The following is a 26,823-nucleotide window of genomic DNA, read 5'->3' on the forward strand; positions in this document are numbered from 1 at the left end:
AAAAACAGAATTCTCACCTTTTCAGTCCCGCCTTCTTTAATGAGATCGTAGTTCACTGAGCCAGGTTTAATAGCATCGATAAGATCAAGGACAACTTTGCCATCTGATATCGCATAATCTTGAAATCCCTTGATACTGCTAGTTTTTTCAGCCGCCTGAAGTTTAGAGTTTACCCATTGGACGATTTCTTTTTCAACGTTGCTTCCCTGAGTACCAGCTAGAGACGTCAAAATCGACAATGTATATGATCTCATCAATTGCCATATAAGCGCCAACGTCAGGGTCGCGTTTCCGTCGTTGAGGTCCTGTCCGGCAATACCCACAAGCGAAAAGTTCATTTGTTTGCCCAGCTCGACAGCGTAATTGCAGTTTTCCAACTTTTCCATGAACTTTCGGAGCTTCGTAAATTTTTTGTGCACTTTATTCCAATTTACAGTTCCCGGCTTAATGATATCATACAGCTGGAAAATAACCAGACCATCGGCCAGATCTGAATAGAGCCAATTGACGTGAGGCATCACGCCCATCGAGTTCATCCAATTTCTATAGGTTTTTTCCTCTCGTGTCTCCTCGAGAGACTCCAAACCCTCAATGTTACTTTCCGGCTTGTCCAAACCGGGGTAGTTATTAAACATATTGGCAACGAAGGCTAAATTGAGCTTGTAGATACCGTTTACGACGTCGCTAGGAGTTACAAAGCTACGACAGCCCAGTTTAGCGGCTTGCTGAAGCATGATCTCCGCTCTGGACATATGGTTCGGTTCCATTAAGGCTTCCAAGGTGACGCCAGCCGTGTTGGGCGCAATCTGTTTGATAAGATAAGTATAAATCTCGGAATCCGTGATGTCGGACTGGAAGTTGTTGCATCGTCTGGCGATGCCAGCGTTCTCCAAATGATGATTCACCCATCTAAGAAGTATGGCTTCCGGAGATAGTTTTAGCAGATCTTCGATTCGTTCACCATCTTGCAGAAGCGTGGTAAGACCAGGACAATTCTCAAGAGTAATCTGATTGAACAAGCCAATTCGGATAATCTGCCAGAGCAGTCCCAACACCAAATGGGGTGAACCTTTTGTAAGATCGTGGGCGTCAATGTTTATGATATTGCAGCCAATAGATTGAGCTGAAGATAACGCTAGCGTTAAGTTCTCGTGCTTCTTGTACAAGGTTAGGTTTTTCTTATTAATCGTACGCTCATCAATGGTGTCCGGACAGGAATGATTGATTATTTTGCTAAAAAATAAATGAGAAATTAACTTTAGCAATAAATCAATAAATTTTATAAGGATTTATCTATTAAATTGAGATTTATAATTTCAATATCTTGTATTTCCTTAAATGTTAAAACCCATGTATACACAAGGTATACTCTGTATATATCTTCTCTAGCCTTCCCTGTTCTATGATTGCAATAGTCGAACAAAAAAGTGAAATAAGATTGAAAGTGAGAAAAAGAGAATACGAAGAATAAGAATAGAGTGGAGAAAGTGTGTGGGAAGGAAAGGGCGAAGCGAATGGACGTAAGGAAATCGTAGTGGCAGAATAGGAGTTAAGAAAAAGTTGGAAAAAAAGGGAAATAAAAATTAGATAAGTCAACAGGTAGAAGAGATAGGCAAAAGACAAAAAAGAAGCAATAACTAAGAAAAAGAGAAATAGAAGTAGTGGAAATAAAAGAAAAGAACAAATGTACAGAGATGATAAAATGACACGAGTGAATCGGTGTCGACATACATCATCGAAAGTATCATCAAATGCGTCGATCGTCGATCGATCGAGATGAAAAGTAATCACGCTCAGGCATCATCGATACATCGACATTCGAAGATCCAGTCATCGTCTCAATCGGAACGGAAGATCGACGAAATCGAAGGATCACGAAGGATCAACGAAAGTCCGAAGTCATCGACGATCGTCGAAGGATCCGGTTAAGATCGAAAGCAAAATCAAGGATCAAATCGAAATAAATCAGGAATCCATCAAGGCGTCATCGAAAGTAAAGCAGGATCAGAAGGAATCAAGAAATCACAGACCATAAATATTTTAATAATAAAAAAAAGAAGACAGAGAGCAAATAAGAAAGGAATAAATATAGAAATAGAGAATAAAAAAAGGAAAAGGAAGCAGACGATATACAGAAAATGATTGATTGACCTCTATTAAGTTAACCCCACCAGCACCAAATAAGTTTTAACCTAAATTAAAATTAGATGCTAATTAGGTGCCAAAGTCTAAAATGAGATGCTTAAACCGTTTGGCAGAAAATTGTTTTATTTTTTGTCAGAAAATTAAAAATGTTTTATTTTTGTGATTTGTGAAAAATGTTTTAAATAAATGTTGTAGTAGCGCTTTAAGTAGAAAGGTTAGTGTGATTTTAAATAGCATTAAGATAAAAATCATTTTCGGATAATACTAATGCTGGCAGTACTATATCTTCCAAGCCTCATTACTCGGAAAACATTTAATAGAAAGAAACTTTATTATAGTTTTGAAAAGCTCTTAAAATAAGTTACAAGAATATTGAATAAAAAATTGGGGATTTCCATTTAAGATTTTAGTTGACCTTGAGTCCTTCATAACTGTGCTCAAGGTCAAATGGATATCGTCGTTTGATGCATTTGTTGAAACTATATAACTTTTGTAACATTCTTTTTTTAAATGCTTTTTTTAAATTAAGTATGTTATACATACCAAAGTAAAATTCCATCTTTAACTTTATCATAAAGCGCCTTTCCCTCTGGATCGATAGGCAGCAGGTGCTTCAGGTCTGGATCGTGTAAGAGATTGGTGTTGATCCAATCGCTGAACGCCAATTGTTCCTCGAGCCTGACGGAATGTGTAGTGCCTTCACTGGATGCCTCGGAAATTCCGCCTAAAGTTTCAAGGTTCTCCTTTTTCGAGACGACATGTTTGAACGTAGAACCCAATTCGTTAGCCTTGAGCTCCTTGCAAAGTTTCTCAAACTCCTCAAACGAAAGACGACCTCTGTGCTCGAGTTGCTGCTTATCATCGTATTCTTCGATCATCTGACGCACCTTGTAGCCTGGCATCTTGAAACCGCAAACGTCCAGTGCGTTTCGCAGTTCAGTGACATTAATAAAGCCATCTCCGTTTGCGTCGATCTATCCGAGAGAAAAAAATCATCAGCCATTTCATCAATAACTCGATATGTTACGTTATGAAGATTAGAGGTTAAAAAAATATTACTTTCCTATATTTTCAATTAAAATTCTGATTATACTGATATCAATAAAGAATAATTTTATTATTCAAGATGTAAAATTTTTATTTATTTTTTTTTCATAATATTGATGAAAGTCAATTAATGATATAAGATTTACAATTGCAGGTGCGACTGAAATAGATTTACGGAAGGTTTAGAGACAGACGAACAGTACTTGAATAGTACTCTTAAATCACAGAAACAACTTTTATTAAATTAATGTTGGAATTTTTAATTCATATAAAATTGATGTTAAAAAGATTTAACAATCTTTACATCGTTTGCAGAACGTTTTTGCAATGTACGTTAACACAGCACATAGTCTTCACGATATCATCGATTATACTAAATCGAGCGAAGGACTATGTAGTATATGGACTATGTAGTAATAAATTATAATTATTATGCAATTTGATACATTTTACTCGCTTGCTCTCCGTCATTAGACTAACTGAAATTTGGCGATTACGCTACCTTCAATCCTCATATTTATCATAATTTCAGATATAAGAACCAATTACGATAAAGAATTGATATGTTTGCAAATATGAGTATCAAAACTTTGTAAGTAAAATGTCAAGAAAACCTCGCGCGGAAAGAAAGTTATCAAAGCACTCAAAATATTAAAAAAAAAAGATTTTCTACCTCAGTTATTCCGTATTTTAACTAATTTTAATTATTTTATTAATATAGAGATAGCAATAATAAGCACATTTTATAACATTCCACCCGTCTCGTTCAGTCTCAATGAACGACAATCAATTATATAATTTACGTAAGTATAGTGAATTCTGTCATTGCTTATCACTCTATGCCTAATTGTTATGCAACAATTTACATTTAGTCATCCAGGATAGAAGGTTCAACTGATAGTTAAACATAATCGGATCGTTTGAGAATAAATCTGAAAGTCTGCGCGATGATCACACGTATTAAATTGTTATATCCGGCATGATACTGTAATATATGCCCAATATCTCCTTAGACAGCAGGAGATTCGGATTACATAATAAAATAAGATCACTGGCTTTAAGATTTATTTGCAAGTATGGCTTTTTCTATTGTTGGAATTAATTCAAATAGTCAGATGATCATACCTTCCAAAATCTCTCTTGCAAACGTTGCACCATCTACTTCGATAGTCTATTAATATTAACATCTCCAACACTCGGGGAAGAGACCAACTTCAGGTGTGATAAGAAAATGACCCTATCAAAGTTCTTAGAATCATCAAAAAATGGAAAGAGCAATCAGGAATTCAAAATGCATTTTATATTACACAGTACAGAATTCTTCATGAGTAAAATCTCCAATTATTCTCTTGAGATAAAACTTGAAGTTTTTTTAATTGGCCTTTCAGAGGCTTTCAAACTGAAGAGCAATTGGAGGGATGAATCGCTAAGAGATTTTATCTAAAGCAAAATGATTTTGAAACTCCGGATCCCTTAATATTTCGTGAATTCTCCTGGTCAAATCTCTATCAGCAATTCTCTACCCTGAAAATTTATCCCGTTATCACTGTAAATTACCGCCGGTAGTCCTCTGCGAGCAATAAATCTTTCAAACGCGGCCAAGAAACTACTAAAAGTATAGTCGTCTGCGATTTCCAAATATATGACATGAATCGTTAGGCATACAAAGAGAACACAATATGCCTTGTGGCATTTTGTGACCTCTCCTTCTGCGGCCCTAAAAAATGATTCTGCATAATCTACATTGATATGCATAAAGAGACGTGTTAGCTTAATGCGGACTTAGAGGTGATCTTCCATCCGTTGATGTGACATCAAAGCTCAATGATGCGTGTACATCACACAATTTACACAATATGAGTTTTGACTGAGTTTTGCACTCTAAGTATCTAAATATCTAATATTGTTGTCGCAAAATTCACAAGATCAATTGGAGCTTCTTGTATAGGATGAAAATATATGTGTATTGAATAATTAACTAATCAACTTTTAAACAATATCTGAAAACCATTCGATCTCACTTAAGTCTGCTCAACGCAATCTTTCTCCCACGCGCAAGATCCCATTGGTATCTAGAGAGTGCGAAATAGCAAAATAAGTGAACTATTCTTAAAAATTTTTTGTTATTCAAATCCTAGATTTCTTTTTTGAAGTGCATCCGTTACACCTTTTTGATCCAGACGGTTTTGGCTTGCATTATTTCGGAAGCCGAGAGAAATACATAGTTTCTACATTTTAAATTAAAAGTTACAGAAGAATTATAAATAAACCTAAGTATACAATCTGTCTGATAAATAATCGAACTGACGCTGCAAAAAAATGAAACAATAGCCGTATTATTATAAATTTGTTTTTTATTCGAAATATGTTCCTTCTACATTGGAAGCGATCAAGTAATAAGAGGAACAATTTTTGGAACTCTGATGTCGAAATCACCTCGAGTCGCGCGTTTTTAATTTTTAAATTGTGACACTATATTGAAACTATGGACATCCATTAATTGCTCTTTGTGCCCTTCTATTGATTGTCTAATTCATTAAAATTCTAGCGAATTGTTTAATTTAAAAATAAATGATCAAAATCCCACTGTTAAAAAATTCAAGATGGGTAGACGAAAACGATTGTACTATCAATGGTTTGATAATAAACCTTTCTGAAAAATCTGGATTAGGAAAATTCCTGATGATCCTCACAAATTTTTCTATCTAGTCTGTCAAATTAGTTTGTAGCATTTCAAAAATAAAAAAATATTCGACGAATATGTATCAACTAAAAAATATGAAAAAATTAAATTCAAATTTTAAAAGTAACTATTCGAAATTGGCAACGTCTATTAAGCTGACCGAGCCACTTTAGCACAATCAAATAAAACTTATACAGAACTTTAATGCTCTTTTGTTGCTCAATTCCTGATTTTGTTGCTCCAGCCGATTCCGAAAAATAATGGCTGTGCTAACTTGAGATTAAAATTAGCACAGCCATTAAAAAAAAATTGTTTTTAATATAAAAATAGAACATATTTTTTTAGTGCTAATTTGTTGCTATTTATAGTTGCCCCATTCCCAATTTTTTGCTCCATTTTTTAACTTCAAAAATCACTATCAAAGCTATTTCTCACCAACAAAACATTCTAAAATTACAAATAAATGAGATATTTTGATGAATTACGTTTCTTTGATTTTGTTGCTCGCTATTTCCACCAAATCCGATATTGTTGCACCACTTTCAACTTTTAAAAATCACTCCTAATCAACTCTACGCTAGCACAATACCTTAAAATAGTAAAACAATAAGATATTTCGGTAGATTATTTTTCTTTGATTTTGTTGCTCGCGATTTGCAATTCTTACATTTTGGGGTTTCAAAAATATGTCTTTAAAATATTAAGATAAAATTAACAAAAGTGTTAGAGTTATACAGATTTGAAGCAGAAATGCCAGATTGAACTCCCGCGGAGAAGCTCTCCTCATAGAGAGCTACATTACAAGATTTCTTCGAAACTGAAGAAGATTTTCTCTACGGTCCTGGGATATAGTCGATTAGGGATAAGTTACTTAAATTAGTCGTTATCCACTTTAGTCATAACAGCATGGAAAACTTTAAATGCGTATTTCTCGAAACAACATTTTTCAGATCGAGCGCATATTTTTCTCAAAAACTATTGGGCCGATTGACTTGAAATTTTACACATATATAGAGTGAATGTATTATAGCCATAACTAGAATTATACCAATACTTTTGATATTTCCCCTTCGCCTCCTTGTTTTAGATAAAAATTTTTCAAAAAAATCGAATTTTCAAACAATTGCGATTTTAATGAAAATGTTTGGACTTGATTAGTTCTAGTTCAGGCGATAACTACATTCATATAGATTAAAAAAATCTTTTCGTGCGCGCGATTATACCGACATTTCAAAACATGAACATGTACATCGGCGTATAATTCATACATATTAAAATAAAATACCTTATAAAAATTTGTGCTATTAATTTAAATGTTACTAAATATGTGTGTGATACTTCTGCCCTGTAGGTTCAATAATTTTTTTTAAATTAATTCCTAAAAAATACCTTAAAAGGGTGTTTAGAATAAAGTATCCCTTTAAGGATGAAGCAACAAAATTGGATTTATTGCAAATCGCGAGCAATAAAATCAAAGAAACGTAATCTATTGAAATATCTTAATAATTTATTATTTTAAAGTGTTGTGCTGACGTAGAGTTAGTTAGGAGTAGTTTTCAGGAATTAAGGGTGCAACAACAATATCGGATTTGTTGCAAATAGCGAGCAACAAAATCAAAGAAACGTAATCCATCAAAATATCTTATTTATTTGCAATATCAAAATGCTTTGTTGGCGTAAAAGTTGCTTTAGGGGTGATTTTTGAAGTTTAAAAATAGAGAAAAAAAAATTGAAAATAAAGCAACTAATTAGCAACAAATTAGCACTCAGAAAGTATGTCCTATTTTTATATTTAAAAAATTTTTTTTGATGATTGTGCTAACATTAATCTTAAATTAGCACAGCTACTATTTTTTCCGAATCGGAAGCAACGCTAGAGCAACAAAATCGGGAATTGAACAACAAATAGCAACAAAAAAGCACTAAATTTCTGTATAAGTTTTATTCAATTGTGCTAAAATAGTTGTGTCAGCTTAGTGAATTGGCAAGTTCCTCTGACAAAAAAATCAATCCAAGATATGTTCCAGAAGAAGATTTTGATTTTAATGAACGAATTAAAACCGCAGAAATAAGATTAGCAATCTTTTTCGTTTAAAAAAATTGCCATTCTAAATTTCATCATTACTTACTCCCATGAAAAATATTGCAAAAAAAAATGTGACATTCTACTAGATAATGTCTTTAGAAAGAACAAAATTAACACATATTAATAATATTATGTACCGTCAAGAAACATAGAATTAGTAAAATATTGAGAAAAAACAAATTCTCAATTTACGAAGATAAAATATCTAATATAACAAATGATAAATAGGTATTAATGGTGCATTATGGAATCAAAAATATTATATATCAGATGTAAATGATTTATTTGAATGCGACGGATTATTCTGCCAATAAGATTTTTTAATCTTTTGAGAATGAATTGTTCAAAAAGAATATTTTTCTTCAATTGATCGTTGGATTTAGTTACGATAATGCTTCTGTAATAATAGACAAAACTTCCTTCTTCAAAACGAAATTAATAGAAAAGAATTCAAATCTTGTAATACTTCCATGTGTGTGTCATTCATCAGCATTAGCAGCAAGAGAGGCCTACGAAACAATTCCTCAAGATTGTGAGCATTTTATTAAAGTTTCCAAATTGTCCATTTCCAAATTTATTAACAGCAACCCAAAAACAATAGCTATTTTCCGAGATTTCCTTCAGATTTCTTTCAGATATGCTTCAAAGGTAAATCTTTGAATATTTCGAAATATACAGACACTTGGCTAATGTATTCAGAGAATCTTAAAAATACATTAGGCAATTTTTTTATGAAACAGGTATCTGAGAATGTTCGTGCTGCAGATAATTTGCTTTCAATTTTTTAAAATCCTACAACAAAAGCTTATCTCTTGAATTAGCACTTAATACTTTCATCAATCTATTCTATTTATCTCTCATTAGACCAGACTTTAAACAATACTGATTATAATTAAAGCCAAATGTAATAATCATTTTCGCGTATATAAGAGAGATTCTTTTTTAGAAGCACTCGCGTTAATCTATATGACTGAAAACCGCGCACGAAATTGCTGCAGTCAACGAACGATAGAGGAATGTCGATACCCTTGCGCATAAGCTTATTATCATCGTAATCGTCGAAGCCTCATCTGATCAAAGTAGAGAGAGAGAGAGAGAGAGAGAGAGAGAGAGAGAGAGAGAGAGAGAGAGACACACACACAGAGTCTTGTTTCTACGCAACTGAGTCAAACAAATTTCGTCTTCTAATGAAAAATTTATGATAAATCTTATTCGTGTTAAATATATATATATATATATATATATATATATATATATATATATATATATACACGGTATCCCAAAAATTTTGACACTCCCGAAGTGCGTAGGTAGATTGGGCCAAACTGAGTCGAAAAGTCTTGTACCATTTTCCTCTATAACGCTTCAGAAAGAAGTTATTATTGAGTAAAGTCTAGCCAATCATCGCCGATCTTTAGTCAAGCGCACGTTGGTGAGCCACGCGCCTGATAGTGTGCGTGAGCGTTCAGCTGTTACAGCGGCGCACCACTACCAGGCGCGCTCATTGACGTGTATCCGACTAAAAATCGGCGCTGATTAGCCAGACTTTACTCAATATATCTATATATATATATATATATATATATATATATATATATATATAAATTGTTCGAAACGATTTGCACTTATTTGTTCCATATCCGAATGTTCGTTGCGTAAATCCGATTGAAAGACCTAATTTTTACGTTGACAAAAGTCAATTAATAATATAAGATTTATAATCGCAGGTACGACTAAAATAAATTTATAGAAAGTCAAGGGACATGCAAACAATATTCTTGAATCACAATAGAGACGGATACTTTTATTAAATTAATGTCAGAGTTTTCTATTCATATAAATTTATCTAACGATCTTTATATCGTTCGTTTTTATATAGTATAGAACGTTTTTATACACAATGTGCATTAATACAATCTTTGCAACACCATCGATTACACATAAATCGCGTGATGGACTAGAATACTAGAAGTTATAATTATTATGCGATATGATATACTACTCTTACTTGTTTCTGCTTTCTATCGTTAGACTGACTGAATTCAGCGATTTCGATCACTCTATGTTCGATTCTCACATGGATTTGTTACGCTTTCACGTGTTAGAATTAATTACGATAAAGAATCGTTACGGTTGCCCAAATATGGGCATCAAAATTATTTGTTATCATTCCAACACGCGCAAAGTTTTCGCCTATATAAGTGAAGTGTCGAGAAAGCCTCGGATGGGGAGAAAATCATCAAAAAACTCAAAACGTAAAAAGAAAGGCTTTCTAAAATAATCTATCTCACTTCTCATCTACCTCATCTACCTCATTCTATTTTAATTATTAATTGTTAAATCAATATAGGTAGCAATAATAAGTACATTCTGTAACACATTCTGTAATTTTTCATTTAACTGGAGCGAGGTAATGATTATGAATAACAATAGATAAATAATACTTGCAACATTATCTTCGTCAATATTGTGGCAATAGCTTTTCCGCAACACGATTTTATATGGAAGAAAATTTATCTTTTAAGGAAGGATGATGATTGCGTATACAGCAGTTAATAAAGCACAATTAATTTAATGATCATACTCATGTAGAGAGCGTTAACAGATTTCGTAAAGTATATCTCTCAATAATAAAAGAATAATTTTCTTAGATTCAAAATAATAAAAGAATTGTTTTTATAACAAGCTATATTTAAGTTTTTAATATGATGAATATATATCTGTGCGCATGCGCGTGCACACGTCAAGAAAGAAAAGCATGATAATAAATATTATATAAATATTATATAAATATTAATATATATATATATTTTTTAATATATATATTTATTAATATATATATATATATATATATATATATATATATATATACATATATATATATATAAAATTAATATTATTATTCTTAATATTCTTTATATAATTAATTTCTTATTAATTATCATGAAAATCGCAAAACGGTAGAGGACTTTCCTATCCAGTTTAACATGTTTTATATGCATATGAGAGGTGATTCGCGAATTATGGAACATCCTGTATATATATACAGGGTGTTCCATAATTCGCGGATCACTATATACACACGACGCGCGCGCACACACACACACACACACACACACACACACACACACACACACACACACACACACACACACACACACACACACACACACACACACACACACACACACACACGCACATAGATACTACGCATTAAGGCTCCTGAGTAGTCCTCGCGGAACTCTGAGTTGACGGTGGCGACATAGTAATAAGAATGCTGCGGTAGGAATAAGAACTCTGTCCAACGGCTTATCATATAAGTGAAGTAGGTAGGAGCTGACTAACACAGACATAACGCTACGTCATCGCGTGTATGTGTAGTCAAAATTCGTGCGGGAGATAAAGAATAGAGATAGACACTGAGCGATCACGAAAACGCTCGCCGCTCGCAAATGTTCGGTCATCGAATTTTCCTATTCGTTTGCAATATATGCATTTTTGCGCAATAAATCCAAATAATAAAACAAATTAGAATAAAAATATTTATATTATACACAATAAAATAAATAAAATTCATCTTCCATTTTTTGTTGGAGAAATAACTTATTAATAATAAAATAAGAAAAATATAAAATTTAACGATAATTATAATTTTAATTATAAATAAAAAAAAATGGGGATCATAATTTTTATTATTTAGATATATTTAATACGCATTATACAGGATATAACTGAACATGCATGGAGCACATCAGATACAAGACAACAATCTAGATCGAAAAGTTCTAAACTATTTTTTGATCTAAGTTTTCTTTTTAGTTGTTATATGAAATTAAAGTTAATAATTAATCAGTCTCTACAGCAGAAAACAAGGAAAATATGTCGAAGTATCGAGACGGCTTTCTGCTGATTAGTTAACTTTAACATCGTATAATAACGAAAAGAAAATTGATTGTGAGATTAAAAAATAGTTCAGGACTTTTCGATTTGGATTATTGTCTTGCATTTGATGGTGTGCTCCATGTATATTTGTTTAGTTACTCCCCGTATATGACTGACATATTAAATAATAATTATTCACCTTCGAAAGAATATATAAATTAATAAAACAATAAATTTAGACAAACATAGTTTATAGTTAAATAAAAAAAATTATTAAAAATTAATACAAAAAGGTTCAAAGAATGAATTGCGGATTTACGTGCATGTATTTAAATTATAATACAAATCTCAAAAATTCTTAAGATTAGAATGAAAAAAAAATAATAAATAAATTTCGAGAAATTCTTAACATTAAATGTTTCGGTCTGGACTGTCTTCAATAAGAAATTAAAAAAAAAGAAAAGGTTCTTGTTAAGATTATTATTGAAATTTTAAATGTCACCGTAGATAAAAAATAAAGATAAAAAAACTATATTAATCATTGATTGATGTGATAATTTTATATGATATATTATTGTGATAATATTATTGTTGCATTTCTTCTTCATCGTCGTGTGAATGCAATGTTAAGTTGCTTTTTCGCTCAAGTAATGACTTTTTATATTCTATCGTCATAAAAGTTAGAAGTTCACATGTCATTGCTATAGTGCGAACAATTATAAAATTTATCATTAGCTTCTAAAGTGTATTTTATAACATAAATTAAATTTAATATCTCAATACACATATATTATTTCTTTTTCTTGTTTTCGCATTTATTGAAAATGCACGTTCAGTTTCAGCGTTTGAAAAATTTTTACAACTCTTAAAAATGATCGCAAATTTGGAAGAATTTTTTCGCCATATGCAGAATATAAACTGATTTATACCTATGTGTTATCAAAGGATAATTTTGAACAATCAAATTTTCGATCTATAGATAGATCTTCAGATAAAGATTTCCATTCATGAATCATTTGTAAAAATTCACATCTGACATAATATTTTCAATAATTTTAAATGCGAAAACAAAAAAAGAAAAGTAATATATATCCATTGAGACATTAAATTCAATTTGCATTATAAAATACGCTTTGAGAATTAATACTATAATAACTCCTCATACTATGACAGTGACATGTAAAATTCTAACTCTTATGATGACAAAAATCACTACCTGAGCGAAAAAGCAGCTATCCATTACATTTACACGATGATGAAGAAGAAATGCAAAAATCATATTAACATATAATATTACTATATCAATCGATGGTTAATATATAAGAGTTTTTATCTTTATTTTTAATTTACGCTAGCTATTAAAATGCGTTTCTACAATAATCTTAAGAAGAATCTTTTCTCCTTCTTTCAATTTGTTCTTACTGAAGAGAGTCCAGACCGAAGTATTTATATTTAGAATTTAAGAATTTCTCGAAATTTTTTTATTACTTTTTATTTTAGTCTTAAGAACTTTCGAGATTTGTATTATAATTTAAATATATGCACGCACATTCGCAATTTGCTCCTTTAATCTTTTTTTGTATCATTTTTTAATATAATTTTTTTATTTAGCTATAAACTTTGTCTATTCAAATTTATTGTACTATTAATTATACAGTGTGTCCTAGATTAAAGAGGACAAAACTCGTGTGCAGATAGAGCGGACCAAATCGAGTCGAAAAGTCTTTTATTATTTTTTTTTGTATAACGCTTAATAAAAGAATTATTATTGAGTAAAGTCTGGCCAATCATCGCTGATCTTTAGCCGGACGCACATTAGTGAGCCGCGCACTTGGTAGTGTACGTGAGCGCTCAGCTGTACACGCGACTCATCGACGTACACCCGGCTAAAGATCGGCGATGATTGATCAGACTTTACTCAATAATAGTTCTTTTATTTAGCATTATACAAAAAAATGATAAAGAACTTTTCGACTCAGTTTGGTCCGCTCTATCTGTACACGAATTTTGTCCCCATTAATTAGACATCCTTTATATTCCTTAAAAGTTGATTAATTATTGAATCTAACATGTCAGTAATAATGCATAATAAATAATAAAAGTTATGATCCCCGTTTTTTATTTAAAACGTAATTATATAATTATATAAAAATATAATTATTGTTAAATTTTATTTTCTTATTTTATTATTAAGTTATTTCTCTAATATAAAAAATTAAAAGTTAAATTTTATTTATTTTCTTGTATGTAATATAAATATTTTTATTCTAATTATATATATTCTACTATTTGTATTTATTCTTTTATATTGCGTTGAAATGCATATATTGCAAGGAAGAATAGAAAAATTCGACAGCCAAACATGTGCGTGCGACGAGTACTGTTCGTTGCCTCCACACACGAACTTAGGCTACACATACATGCGATGACGTAGCTACGTTTGTGTTAGTAAGTATTGTGATGTTACATGTTACCCACAAGTTACCCACATGTCAGACATTCTTATGCAGCGCCTCACGTAGCAAATTAATGAACTAAGAGGCGTGAAAAATGACATTTTGACAGCCTAAATTATTCTTGCCATTTTATAATTATTCGCTCTATGCTAGTGCTATGATGTGTAACGTACTTGTGAAACCTATAAAATTGTTCAAAAACTAAGTTTAGCGAGGAAAGTATTACGTAGAAGGAAAATTTTCCACTTCTTTGGACAGTTGTCAAACCACGTTTTCCCGTATGACTAGGCTTACTTTGATCATTTTATGGCTATTTATTAACTGTCAAAAGAAAAGCTTAGTTTTCGGATAATTTCACAAGTGTACTAAAACGATGTGTAGTCTTATTTTGTTAAAATATGCTTTTATTTAGAAATGGCACGTAAGAATTCTCAACGTGTCATTTCTCGTTTCTGACGTCATCATTTCAACATGGCCACTACTCAGGAGCCTTAAAAGACCACTTTCTTTCTTCTACAGAAAAGGCAATTTTCAAATAGTTACATACGGTTATTTGGGATTTATTTTATATATATAAATTATTGTTAAAAACATTTAATACATATATATTTTTTAATTTATATAAAATACAAAAATATATCAAAACATAGCATTGAAAATTATAGATTTAAAAATCACGTTTTTTAAATAAAGACACTTAATTTTTAAATAAAATTAAAAATTTTTATTTAAAAATAAAAATTTAAAAATTAAGTATTTTTATTTAAATTAATATAAATTTCACATAAAATTTATGTACTCTTTTGTTCAAATTATTTATAAAGAGGTTTTTATAAAATATCTTAGGAAAATTCAGCCTAAAAAACTGATTTTATTTGGTAACCAGCTAACGATTATATATATATATATATATATATATATATATATATATATATATATATATACATATATATATACAGAGTGTCCCAAAAATTTTGACACACCCGAAGTGTGAAGGTAGATTGGGCCAAACTGAGTTGAAAAATCTTATACCATTTTTCTCTATAACGCTTCAGAAAGAAGTTATTATTGAGTAAAGTCTGGCTAATCAGCGCCGATCTTTAGTCGGATACGTCAGTGAGCCGCGCTTGGTAGTGATGTGCCGCTGTACCAGCTGAATGCACACTATCAGGCGCGTGGCTCACCAACGTGCGCTTGACTAAAGATCAGCGATGATTGGTCAGACTTTACTCAATAATAATTTCATTCTGAAGCGTTAAAGAAGAAAATGGTACAGCACTTTTCAACTCAATTTGGCCCAATCTACCTTCACACTTCGGGTGTCAAAATTTTTAGGACACCCTGTATATATATGATATGTATATGTGTGTGTATGATATATATATATATATATATATATATATATATACAGGGTATCCGACGTCAATCGCATCACCGGCCATGTGCAGGTAGAGCAGGTAAAACTGAAGAAAAAGTCCTGTACCACTTTGTTATTTTTGCAATAATTTTTGAGAAATTAATTAAAAAAGACCAATTCGCGTGAGTATAAGCGCGCGGAAAAAAAGGACGGCCCAAAGACAACCTAAAAGTTTGTGGTCGTTAGGCGCGCGACAAAATTTTGGGAGGAGATCTCTACAAATGACAACGGTTAAGCGGGGAGCACACACTTTTGCATAAGCGCATAACCATAAACATAAAGAAATTGATTGGTCCACAAATGTATGCATAAGAATATGAATCAATCAATTTCCTTATGTTTATTGTTATGCGCTTATGCAAAAGTGTGTGCTCCCCGCTTTACATACGAGCGATACATAACAATGGATTCTCGCGTAGAATAAAAATATTTTACAACATAAATTTTTATTCAGTTGGCATAATTTTTCAATATTATTATTTTTATAGGAAATTTAAATAACTATTTTATACAATTTGATTAAATTGTTTTTATTTAAATAATAATAAAAAAATAAATTTTATAGCATAAATTTTTATTCTTTTGGCGCAATTTTCTGATATCATTATTTTTGTAAGAAATTTAAATAATTATTTTATACAAAAATATTTTTATTTGTGATGTTTTTATTTAAATATAATATTTTTTCACATAGCGAATGTACTTGGCGCCTTTTTTTACCTTTTTTTTTAAAAGGTAATTTTTTTAGGGATAGACATAAACAACAACGACGGGAACAGTCGCGCGTGCAATTTTTTAGAAGATAGAAACGCATGAGAGTTAATCAGCAGTTTCTTGTCCTTTTGCCTTATGCCATTCTAAAGAAATGCAGGCATAGATGCAATGCCGTATGTGCAAATCAGTTAATCAAAATTTCATTTTGCCATATCGTCAAATCGTAAATATAAAATTTATCCTATTTTTGCCATCAAGAACATATGATAATGATGTTAAATAGATACGGTCAATTCGAGGTTTACAAAGAAGTAGGTAAGCATAAATCAACCTCCGTTTTATTCACTCATGAGATTTATACAAATCATGCAGAAAATCCTGCATGCACATTTGTAGAAAATGACATATATATAATACATAAAGTTTAATATGGTGTCATCTTTTCCTTGATTATGAGATTCATGCTAACAAACGATAATTTGCAATTTAAAAAAAGAATAGTTTTTGAAACTGTCTAGTTCATTCTTCTCATACATTCATTTAGCTACACAAAAAGTATGCCAGAAATGCTCATTGAAAGAAAATGGAATAATAGCACTAATAGCACTAATAAATTTAAATTTTGGAAATCTTGAAAGAAACTTGTTTACAATGTCCCATTTTTATATTTTATAAATTTCCATTGCCGAGAAAAGAAAAAAATTTGCTATAGAAAAAGGTCAAACTGTCGCGACATGATAGAACATGTTGAGGTTATTATCAATGTCTTATCAGACCTTATCGATTACATGATAATATAGAAAATAAGTGAAAAACGTAAAATATCCAGAAGCATCGATCACGGCTTGTGCACTGCAAATAATATTTAGAAACAAAAAAAGTATATTTAATAAATTAATTAGAATGAAAATTAAATAAAAATAAAATATATAATTCTCTTATCTTTTTCTCAAAAATGAAATTGTCTATGCAATATTAAAATCTTTTCAATTAAAATTAAATTTGTGTATTGTATGTGTATTGTATTATCCTAATATAGTATACACATTTTCAAGTTTCGAAACAATTTGTATTAAAATATATGTATAAGTATAATATGTATTATTTATAACTGTAATTGTTTCTTTTTTCTCTAATATTAACAAGAAAATAAATTGATAATAACATATATTTGCGATAAAATAAAATTAGAAAAAGAAGTGTTGCAACATAATTTTGATCGTTCTCGGTATAATTAACTTTAATCGCAATGACAAATTATAAAAAGATACAATGAGCTTTTCAAAGCAATTCATAGTTTACATGTTGGGCATCTGATAAACTCATTATGATCAGTAATATAATGAAATAATTAATCATTTCTTTGCCATGTTTCGATAGCATTACATCACTAAACAATAATAAAAAGAACTAAAAAACTTTTAGACAGTATATATGTGGTTTGTCAAAAATACAGTTCGATTTTATACATATATTTCTAGCGGAAATATTTTATGAAAGAAAAATGCAAAACTTTTTTATGCAATAAAAATAAGATACACATAGATAATACACAAGATAAGAAGCACGAAAAAATATCTATATATATAAAAATATAAAAATATATATATATATATGTGTGTGTGTGTGTGTGTGTGTGCGCGCGCGCGCGCGCGCGCGGGTGTGAGTGTGTGTATGTGTGTGTGTGTGTTTGTGTGCGCGCGCGCTTCAAAAAGAGTTACGTTTCTCGAATAATAATAATCTGTACTTAGATTGATTAAAAACAAGGAAAGACTGAGCGATTCGGTCATGCAAAGCAAAAACATACATTGAATATATATTGTAATATATAATATACATGTATTCGCATTTTGTGAATAAAAAATTAATGAATGATAATTAAAGTTTAAATAAAAATCTATCAGGCATGAACGAATGCAATCGATCGTAATAAATAATTTTGAGAAAATAATAGAACATTAAAAAAGTTTGAATAAATATATCAAATAAATTTTGTTATAAATATGTAGAATTATGCGCAATAAATTCTATGTAGATTTCACATGTGTATATACAGAATGATACGTATTTCCCTTTTTCATGATGATATCTGCGGTTATTTTAACGTTCGACATACAGACAGGATATGATAAGATCTTCCTAAAAGAGCTGTCTCTATCAAAAAAGTTTTGAGATACATGTGTTTACTTTTTTCGAATTACTTACTTTACTCTTATCAAGTACTTTTGTTGCTTTGTTTTAATCATAATTAATTATATGGCTATACAAATTTTTTTCTGGAATACACCAACAGTATTGTTTTTGTGTATAACTTGTCCTGTTAAGAAATAATCATTGGTATATTAATGTACTTTAATGTACTACTAAAGATGCACAGGTACCTCACTTATTACGAGATAGTTATTACACACACACATACGCACGCACGCACGCACACACACACGCACGCACGCACGCACGCACACATACGAAAGCTGTGGCCATACTCATATTGCTACCTATATCCACATATATATGTGCACACACACGCGCACGCACGCACACCACACACACACACCACACACACATACACGTGTGTGTGCATGTGTGTATATATATATATATATATATATATATATATATATATATATATGTGTATATGATATGTGTGTCATAACTTTTAAACGAATCGTGATCTACCATTTTTTCCATAATTACCAACAATATTTAAAATAAACACATTAACAAGAGAGAAATATTTACTCCACATCGTTCTATTTTATCAATATAAAAAAATTAGGGAATGAGAGCTACAATTTTTTTCATTCAATTTAGATTCGTTTTCTATACCTCAAAATACATAAAATATGATGTGAGTTTCAAAAAATTTCATAAGGTTATCCTTATATGTATTGAAAATAGGTTTGGATTAGGTTATATTTTTTTGGGGAGGGAGTGCAGGGGAAGATGCCGAGATTCTCCTCCGCTCACGCGTAATTATCATAAAGAGTTTTTTTCAATGAAAAAAATAACAAATTGCACAGTAGATACATATTTTAATATCAAACTTCAGTTTATTATTTCTCTTAAACCAATGCCATCCCCTATAAATTTCTTGCGGGGAATTATTCAGAAGAACTTCCTTTACAACATATTTAAATGGCGAGGAAATCAGAGGTATATTACCTTTTATGTAATTTTACCAAATCTTTTTTAAACATGTATGTTACAATTTATAGTTATTTTTTAATTATATTTTTACATTGTAATAAAAACTTGATCTGTCTGAATATTTGAGTAATTAAAAAAACCGATCTTATAAAAAATTGGTATAATAGTCATATATTATGTAAACGTTTGATTATATATGTCATTATATGTAATATTATATGATATGATAACAGAAGAACATATGTCTCTCTCTCTCTCTCTCTCTCTCTCTCTCTCTCTCTCTGTCTTCCTAACTTTTTTTGCTGCTGCAATTTAAGCGAAAGGATAAAAAGAAAAAGTTTTGTTTGAAGTGAAACGATGCATACATTTGCATTTGATTGATTGATTTTTATTCGTTATCTAGCTTTCTGAATTCTATCGCGTACGACGACATGCACGGTGAAATCCATACATTTTCGCCTATGCGTCGATTGTCGATTTGCATGGCCGATTGCGTTATGTCGCATACTGACGGTGTCACGCAACTTCTTTGCGTAAACATATGATGACAACAGTTGTACTCTTTCGCAACACAATGTTTATCGCTCTAATAGACTAAACTTTCGTTTATTGGACTTTTACTTTTTTCTGTTATTTGCAGAATTAAAATAGTACGTTTGTTATACACTTACGGAATTTCGAAGAAATACCGTGTTTTATTATTTTGCGTGCCTTCAAAATGAAAAACGTTTTACAGAAAAAAATTAAGTATGAAATAAATATAATAAAAAACAAGTAAAAAATTGTGCAAAATAAAAACTTGCACATGGCTTCCTCATAATTTTATTTCCTTTTTTTTTATAATATCAGTAATCATTCATGTAAAACAATTTAATTTAATATTTAAAAATTTTGTAGAATTTAGGTCGTGAACAAACATTTATTGAAAAACTCAAAATTTCATAAAAAATGAAACCGTTTCAACAATTCTAATCAAATTCAATATCAACCATGCTTTAATGATACTCTATTAATGTAAAAATATTTAGCCCGATATTTCAAAATTTGATGAAGTTAGAGCAACCATATTTTTTTTATTTTTTAGAAAAAGTCAAAATTTTATAAAAAATGAACTCTTTCATCAATTCTCATTAAAACAAATACCAACTATTCTTTAATGCTAGTCTATTAATGTAAACATATTTAGTCTCATATCTCAAAATTTGTGGAAGTTAGAACAACACCTCTTTTTGAAGAATTTAAAATTTTATAAAAAAATCAACACCTTTATCGATCCTAGCCAAGTACAATACCAACCAAACTTGAATGATATTTTATTCATATAAAAAATTTTAGCTCATTATCTTAAAATTTACGGCAGATAATAGAACCACGTCCTTTGATGCACATGCAAACATACATACACACATATTCGATATTATGTAAAAATATGTTTTTTCGATGTTTTAGAACATTCTGGCATCAAAATTAGAAAAAAAATTTTTCCACAAAAACAAAGCTTCCTCTATGAGAAAGCAATAATTGTGATTTAAAAAATATTTTATAAAAAATATATATATATATATATATATATATATATATATATATATATGTAGTGTATGTGTGTGTGTGTGTGCATACACACACACACACACACACACACACACACACACACACACACACACACCACACACACACACATACATATATATATATATATATATATATATATATATATATATATATTTATTTATTCTGCTAATGCGCATGAAAAAAAAAGCATGCGACTAACTCTTCTCAAAGTTTGTTATCGTCGTTACGTTATTCAGACGACAAATTATGAGACACTCTGTAGAATCGAGAACGCATTCTCGGTTCTCGGGGTCAAACTTCTCTCTCCTTCGCTTTTATCCTGAGAACTGGTTTCGCCCGGCATCACATTGCATATGTCCCTATCCCGTGTGTACTCGCGGAAATTACGATTGGATTACGCGGAGAAAGAAACAATAAAAATGGAAAATCATCAGTGTGTATATCCGTGATGCCTTAATAGGCAATCTAGAGATTAAGGTAATCGTCCACGTACATTATGCGAAACTTTGTGTGAAAGAAGTTATAAAGTTAAGAAAACCTTAAGAAAAAACTGGATTTAAGCTAGTATCCTCGCTATAAAAATTAAAATAAAATTAAAATAAAAATAAAACATATGCCAAAATTAAGTGTTATTTAAGTGCTAATTTGGTGCTCTATTCCTGATTTTAGTGCTCAAACAATTTAGCAGGAATTTGCTATTTAAAGTGAGGATGCTAGCTTTCATCAAGTTAGTATCCTCACTATTAAATGCATAAAATCCAAAAGTAAATATATCATTAAGTTGTTTAAAAAACAGTTGTTTAAAAAACATTAATATGTTTTTCAAATGCTTTGCTTTGTTAATTGCAAAGAGCAATTAACAAAATCTAGTTATTTATTATAATTTAGAAAATGTCTATGCTAAGAAGAGGAAAGTACACTAAAAGTAAAGTAAAAAATAAAAATATAAAATTTGTTTTAATCTTGATATTCCCTATTTTGTTCACAAAATATAAAAAAATTTGATTTAAAACTTTTTTTTATCACGCAAAGTTCACTTTTAAATCAAATGATAAAACTAACACGAGTAAAGTATTATAAAAGATCGAGATAAAAAATTGTTTTAGCCTTAAAATATTCTTTAATTTTAATGCTCACGAAAATACATAAAATTAGATTTTGATACTCAGTCGCAAAAAAAATCACTTTTAACCTATCGAACGGTTAACTAACAAGAATGAAGTAATACAAATCTTACAATTGATTATTCGATTTCTTCGCTTTCAAGGCAATCACACTGGTATGTCATCTTAAGATTCTTCCCACATATTTATGTATATTGGATTCGAAAGATACAGCATTATATTGTAGATCATATACGAGATATCGTATATAGGCAGCAAGACCGCAATCTTTCAAGGTTTTTAATTTATAAATTCAAATTACTCCATACATATAGTGTACATTCGATGTTATTAATGCTTTCTTGCACGAAGATAACCGTTTCCAAGTCCAGTAATAGCTAGACGCATCGCGTCTAATTATTTGTGCATCATTACTGATAATTTAAAAAATATTCACACACACAATTAAGATGTTAACATATACATACATATATATATATATATATATATATATATATATATACATATATATATATATATGAACATGTGTGTGTGTGTGTGTATGTGTGTATTTAATAATATAGGAATATATATATATATATATATATATATATATATATATATATGAATATATGTATGTATAAATATATGTATATGAATATATGTATGAATATATTAATCATATAAATATTTCTTGAACTAAGGTCTTGATGTACAAATAACTAGACACGATACATTTAGCTATTATTGAACACATCTATCTTCAGGTGAGTAAAAACATTAATGATGCCGAGAACAAATCCTCTTTGTTTTTACGTAAAGAAAAAACCGTATTTAAATGTTTTATGATAAAAACTTGCTTATATATTAATAAAAAAAAATATACAAGAAAAGAAAGAGATAAATAACGAATTATTTTGAGAAATCATGCAGCTAATATCAATATTGTTTATTCTTATTCATTATGTTAATGTCAATAAAGCCATTATAAAAAAAAAACATTCGAATCAAATTATCCTGATACATCTTGTGGAATTTATATGATCATCGACGGAATTTCAAATTATTGTGTTTCGGTATTAATCATATAATAAACTATATATTTTGACCAACAATAGTAACAATAAATTTATAATATATAGATAAAATCTTGATTTTAACAACAAAAATGTCATATAGATGACAACTGAGAAGCTACTATTGTTGTATACAACCTAACATTTATATCCCATTAGTTATTTCTCTACGTATAAAGATAATGCATGATGCCATTAAAATACGGCACTCAAAAGTTAATGATTAACTTTGTTTTCTTAACGTCAAAATGTATATAAGCAATCTTTAAAAATTTCAAATCATCAAATAATATAGATATTACAATATCATTTTAAATTTAATTCGGATAATACACAATAAAAAATTAAATAAAACAGTTTATTAAAATTTTAATTGTATTGATTTCAGCATTCATTCACAATTAAATTTCTTAACCTTAGTATCCTTTGATATAAATATTTTGCACGCTTCTTCAGACAGCATCTGGTATTGATAAATAAGAACTGTTTCGCTATATAAATTCGTGACATTGGTCTTGATTACCATACTTTTTTCGATAGTATCATCATTACTATAATTTTCAGCGACTGTCTACGTTCGTCTTGTTCATTACGAATTTGTTTGTTTATATATATGAAATTTTTTGCACTTATTTAGAAATATCCTGTATACATAGGGTGGGGCATTTATAGTGACGCGGACATATTTTTCGGAAACGAAGTGAGATATCAAAAAATGTTTCAGACAAAAGTTGTGGGGGTCATAAGATAATAATAAAAGAATTATTATTGAGTAAATTCTGGCCAATCATCACCGATTTTTAGCCGGGCGTAGGTCGATGAGCCGCGCGCCTATAATAGTGTGAGCGCTCAATTGTACAGCGCGTTTCACCGACGTGCGCCCGGCTAAAGATCGGTGATGATTAACCAGACTTTACTCAATAATAATTCTTTTATTAAGCGTTTTACAAAAAAATGATAAAGGACTTTCCTTCTTAGTTTAATCCGCTCTATCTGCATATTACAGGTAGAGCAATTATTATCAGACACCCTATATATGTGGGTTTTGTTTTTTCAAATCTGTTTTCTATATTACACGACATATAAAATCATAAATAGAATTCTCTCGAAATTTACAGATCATTTAAAGTGAACTTTAGATGTTATCTTAATCTCTCTTATAACTTTCCGAAACAATTCTAACAAACTATTATCAACATGTTATGTTTCTGACGACAATCGCTTTGCACATATAATTGTGCTATTTCTAGATCCAGAACAAGACATTCTCTTTGAGTTGCGCAATGTTAATCTGTGTATGTCATTAAAACCATGTCGGTTAAGGCAACGTAAGACACGTTATGGCCGATTGAATAAATCAAGAGATACAGTAAGTTTCACGCCAGAATACAGATAGTGTCTCTATATGCAAGCCATTCAAATGTTAGAGTACCTTAGATTGCTGAAACACAAGGAGGATGTTTCAAATTGAGATCAGAATTTTAGATATCCAAAAACGCACTGTGGGCTTTTCGAACATAATAAAAATGATAAACATAACAAGATGACCTTTATTTTTGCTAATGGCCATTCCTTGATTTCGAAAATTATCAACAGGAGCGTCGTACTTTTATGCCTTCCTTTACATGAAATTTCAGAAATGTGATGTGTAAATAACGTGTTTTATGATGAATCTATTTATCAAAAAAGTCCCAATAATAAATTATAAATTTATAATGGGAGGGGAGAGTAGGTAGCTCGATAGGGGTGAACATAATTATAGAAATATATATTATAATCTTTGAAATAAATTTGTATGCATATGATTATTTATCACGTTTATTTTCACAATATAAAAAATATTAGAAAATAAAATAATATAGAATTCTGAGAAAAATATAATAATTAATAATAAAATTACAACGTTACTATTATAAAAAAATTCTTAATGTGTATATGTATATATAACTACCATTATACATTCCCCCTTCTCTCTCTCCCTCTCTCTCTCGTTCATTCTCTCTTTTGATTTAAACGTACAAGTCAAAACAATACGATTTCCATAATGTCTAATTACAATTATTGACAATACCAAGAAAGATAAAGAATGTAATATATTTTATGACGAAATGCGTTAGTAAAATTCTCACTAAATCTTTCTTATATTCTTATATCTACTATAATATTTACTTTAATATCTAGAGAGACTTCTATATAATTATATTTTATCATCAACCAAATATCAATTCATAAAACATCTAACGCTTGTCAACAAAATAATATAAAATTAATGATAAATGATATGATTTATCTATAATCAATATAAATAACATTTATAATAATGCAACATTTTTAAAGTATGATTTTAAATAAATGTAGACTGCAAGCTCTTTTGTCGCTACACCTGTCATTCTCTACCGTTGCGTTTTCACAGGATTATAATATCGCACTGACTATCACTTTTCTATTGTGCACAGACATCACGTCTTACTCGTGTTACACACGTCGTTTGATCCGCGCGTGATTCGATTCACAACACGCGCGGGCGAAAGTGAAACCTGGACGCGGAAAGAAATATTGAAGTTATAATGACAGGCGTAAGTTATTGGCAATAGCCCGTTCGTTCCCGATGATGATTAAATTGATCGACGTCTGCCATTCTGCGTTTACAATCCCATAGCGCCCATAGTCCTTTACGATCCAATCAATTAAACGCGTAAATTATTAATCGCGTTGCAAAAATACTTCAAGTGTTTTTTTACAGTCATAAAAATATATATCGTAAAGACTTAATGACTTAAATATGACTTGATAGGCACATAAAATATGTTGAATTACTTTAGTGAAAGAGCTTTCATCAAGAGTTTAGAATGCAATATTTAATAATAAATTATTATTAAAATATTTTTCTCGATTCTTTTGCGTAAGTACCCTTTCCTTAGGGAAGTACGGAATGTTTAGTAAAAATAAATCTCAAAATGAAACTTATTTAGTCACTTGGTATCATAGCAAGAAAAATTTGTGCCCTGTGCACATCTATTCAATTTTAAGAGAAAATTATGCAAGTTTTCTTTGAAACTTATGTATTACCATCCGCGCGTTTTTTACTAGTCCGTGAAATATAAATTTTTTTTTCGATGAGATGTATTAATTGCTTTGTCTTCTATGTAAATATGTGATACGTAATATTATTATGAATCACACTGTATCATTAAAAATGTTCTTCCACACATGATTTCATTTTTTAGAATCATGAATGATGACCACGATAATCGATGACTCAAAGTCATGTACATATATGCGAATATCATTGATTTTCTCTCTCGTGGATCTTTATAGAAATATATATATATATATATATATATATATATATATATATTTAATATATATTAAATATATATATATTAAATATATTAAATATATATATATATATATAATATATATTATATATATATATATATATATATATATATATATATATATATATATATATATATATATATATATATATTA

General features: G+C 29.9%; 2 protein-coding genes across 2 annotated transcripts in view; one reads left to right on the forward strand and one right to left on the reverse strand.

The window, feature by feature from the left end:
• The window catches only part of LOC126851779 (cytochrome P450 4C1-like), a 421,874-nt gene that overhangs the window by 83,992 nt on the left and 311,059 nt on the right, over nucleotides 1–26,823 (forward strand). The window lies entirely within an intron of this gene.
• LOC126851774 (plastin-2) overlaps nucleotides 1–26,823 on the reverse strand; it is a 48,476-nt gene that overhangs the window by 3,705 nt on the left and 17,948 nt on the right. Inside the window, exons 2-3 of the mRNA XM_050596087.1 lie at nucleotides 2,689–3,119; nucleotides 18–1,233 (exon numbers count right to left, since the gene is read on the reverse strand). Coding sequence (XP_050452044.1) covers nucleotides 18–1,233; nucleotides 2,689–3,119 — 1,647 coding nt within the window. The remainder of the gene's footprint in view (nucleotides 1–17; nucleotides 1,234–2,688; nucleotides 3,120–26,823) is intronic.

This window comes from Cataglyphis hispanica, chromosome 8, assembly GCF_021464435.1.
Source record: "Cataglyphis hispanica isolate Lineage 1 chromosome 8, ULB_Chis1_1.0, whole genome shotgun sequence".
Taxonomy (NCBI): Eukaryota; Metazoa; Arthropoda; class Insecta; order Hymenoptera; family Formicidae; genus Cataglyphis; species Cataglyphis hispanica.